The 2,889-nt window shown below is 36.4% G+C and overlaps 1 protein-coding gene across 1 annotated transcript; it reads right to left on the bottom strand.

Annotated features, from left to right (window-relative positions):
- Positions 1-701: 701 nt before the first annotated feature.
- On the bottom strand, positions 702-2,858 carry tcnbb (transcobalamin beta b). Its single transcript, XM_005953315.2, has 4 exons — positions 2,606-2,858; positions 2,392-2,521; positions 1,615-1,730; positions 702-1,501 (listed from the first exon to the last, which is right to left on the bottom strand). The coding sequence occupies exons 1-4, from the start codon at positions 2,778-2,780 to the stop codon at positions 1,440-1,442; spliced, it is 483 nt and encodes a 160-aa protein (XP_005953377.1). The 5' UTR covers positions 2,781-2,858; the 3' UTR covers positions 702-1,439.
- Positions 2,859-2,889: the final 31 nt, after the last annotated feature.

Here is a 2,889-nt window from a genome sequence, read left to right as displayed (position 1 = left end):
GATGTAACAGATCTTAGTAGCTTCTTAGCAATGCTGTTAGTTGTCAGAATACTTTTACTGTAAACTAAATGTTAGTTTTGCAGTTTGACCCAGGGATGTAAAACTCATTTTACATCGTGGGCCACTTACAAGCTACTTTGATCCAAAGTGGGCCAGACCAGTGAAATTACATGATACATGTGTAAAATTACACAAAAAGTAATTCATTTCCCAGACTATTCCGTGATTCTAAAATATACATTTTTCATTCATTCAAAGAAAATATACTTTCTCCTGTGAATCCACAGTAAATTTATATAGCAGAGAAACGTCTGTCATTTGATTGTTTATCTATTAATTACTTTGCTGTAGTATAAATGAGGCGGGCTCTTTATTAATAGGAAAAGCTGTAAACTTATGAAAATACAGTTAGAAGTTCAAAATCTATGCACTCCTTCACATTTTCCTGAGCCATCCAGAGGGTCAGAGTGGAGTCAATGACGGCCGTTTCTGGCCTCTGGCCTGATTTTTGACACCCCATGGTCTAGAGCTGTCATTGTTTTAGGATACATAATGGTGGACATGCTAACAACACTTTAAATAAGCCTTGTCTAAAAATAAAACAAACCAAGGCTAGAAACATTTTATTTTGACTACAAGTTACATGCTTTATTTAATGCCTGAGGAAGATAACACTAATAATCAGTAACATTTTATTCAACAATAAAAATGCACTAATACAAAAATTATTCAGCAATGAATTTGATCTTATTTTGCCCCTCTCACACCCCTGTAGCAGCCCTGAAAAGCTCAAAAATAGCTTTAATTTCACAGCTGATCTTAAGACCTGCTGGTGTCCAGGTGGAGGTCAGCAGCCCAGTCAATCTCAGAAGCCTTTTGACTCGCAAGCTGTTGATAACTTGATTTGCAGGATAAAGAAGCTATTTTGACATGGAGTCAGCAGCTGACCCCCCCTGCTGTTTTTGCTGGCCAGCAGTCTCTGGGCAGTCTACTGTATAACCACACCATCCTTTTACAGTAAAACTGAGACCCCTTGTAAGCATCAAATATGGAATTTGAATGTAAAATTATGGTACATGGGGGCAAGTTGAGAAACTACTAATTGCTCTCAAACACAATTAAAGTTGCCATAAAGGCAGTAAATTAAAAAACAGTTCAAGTTGTTGTATATGTTTTACTGACTGCTCTTGTGACTAATGGAGTTTTCTATTACTCCAGATTACTACACTGTGGCAGAATTGTAGATTAACGCTGTAATCTTAATTCATAAAGTCTGACAGAAACCCAGTAAAAGAATCTAAGCTAGTGATAGGCTACTGATTTATGATTAGAAGACTCCCAAGCAAAAAAATGACACAACAAGTCAATTATTCACCTCAACTTGCCAAAGATCAAAGTGTATTGGTTGACCATAAGTCACAATAAGACTTTAGATGGTCTTAAATTTTCGTGTATTTCAGGGTGACGACTTCATTTGCTGTTGGAAGGTAACATCCCATACCTGTAAAAAAATGTAAAAGTTCAGAGAATATTATATAATACGACAAGTTGGACTGTGTGCATCAAATGTCTGACCTCAGCTTATCTTACACATTGTGAGATTGGTTCACTCACCAACATTGAGTGGGGTTGTACCACTCAGCAGTTGCCAGTAGTGTGATGAATTTCCTGCCAAACCATTTACACTCTGAAGGAATGGTCCATAGTCATCGTGTGGTATGTACTGAAAGCTGGAAACATAGGGAATGACTTTTTAAAGAGTGAAGTGGACAGTTTTTAATATAACTATGAAATCCTTTTTAACAATGCAAATAGTTTCACTCTCTATGTTTTTACACAGAACTCTGCATTCAGTTATTAGTTATTATTAATGTCTGGCTCTTTTGCATCTTTTGTCCTGTCTCCCTCCTGTATGAGGCCATGTGATTGTTGGGACTTTCTGTATGTTATTGCAGGGTCTTTATCTTACAAAATAAAGTACCTTGAGCAAATGTTGTGGTGATTTGGTGCTATACAAATAAAATTCAACTGAAAAGAAGAGTTATAGAAGGTCCTCTATTGTAACGGCACAAAAGAGCACAGACACTTTCAAAAACTCATGAGGATTTATGAAACATTAATGAAAGGAAGGCATTTCTTAAAGCTAAAGATGTTATGTGGTTTTTGACTGTACTGTACATATACAGGTTTCTGTGGTCTACTGTAAGAAAAAAAGTATGAAGATTTGTTTTATTTTAAGATGTCAACAAACATTCCAGGGCACAATTAGTCATCTGGAATTAAAAATTCACACCCAGATATACGGGGTCTCAATTTTAATTAAAAGTTAAGAGAACAAAACAAAAGGTATGGCTTCTTCTAGTAAGAAAATAGTTGATATCATGGTCTTACTTGAAGCCTTGGTTTGAGTATTTCAGTCTCGTCAGTCCACCGAAGAGGCTGCCTCTATAAGCAGTAGAAGTGTTGTAGGTCTTAATGTCACTGGGTGACACATTCACCTGCACTCTGAAGTTAGTGTTACCTTAAATAACAAAGGAGGGTGAAGTTAGTTTACCGAAGATAAGCAGAAAAACAATAAAGGTGATCTTTTTGCTTTATAGCTTACCCTGAGCTGATGTCCCACTAAAAAACAGCAGCAGCAGGGCTGCAGAGAGGAGAGCAGGCTTCTTCATTTCAACTGCAGGGCAAACATAAAATTTTGATATGCAAACATGAACACAAACATACGTTGTGGAAAGCAGTTCCTGAACACTGAGTATCACCATCCCAAAATACAGCATTTATAATGGAATAAAACCTCTTCATGTTTTATTATTATTTTTATTTGGTACGTGAGTTTATCAAGTCATCTAAAGGTTCACCTAATAATCAGTATTGGTAGGGTATTTG

This window comes from Haplochromis burtoni, unplaced genomic scaffold (assembly GCF_018398535.1).
Source record: "Haplochromis burtoni strain Fernald_Lab_line unplaced genomic scaffold, NCSU_Asbu1 Contig_3667, whole genome shotgun sequence".
NCBI lineage: Eukaryota > Metazoa > Chordata > Actinopteri > Cichliformes > Cichlidae > Haplochromis > Haplochromis burtoni.
The sequence above is the reverse complement of the archived record's forward strand: the minus strand, read 5'-3'. Positions and strand labels throughout refer to the sequence as shown.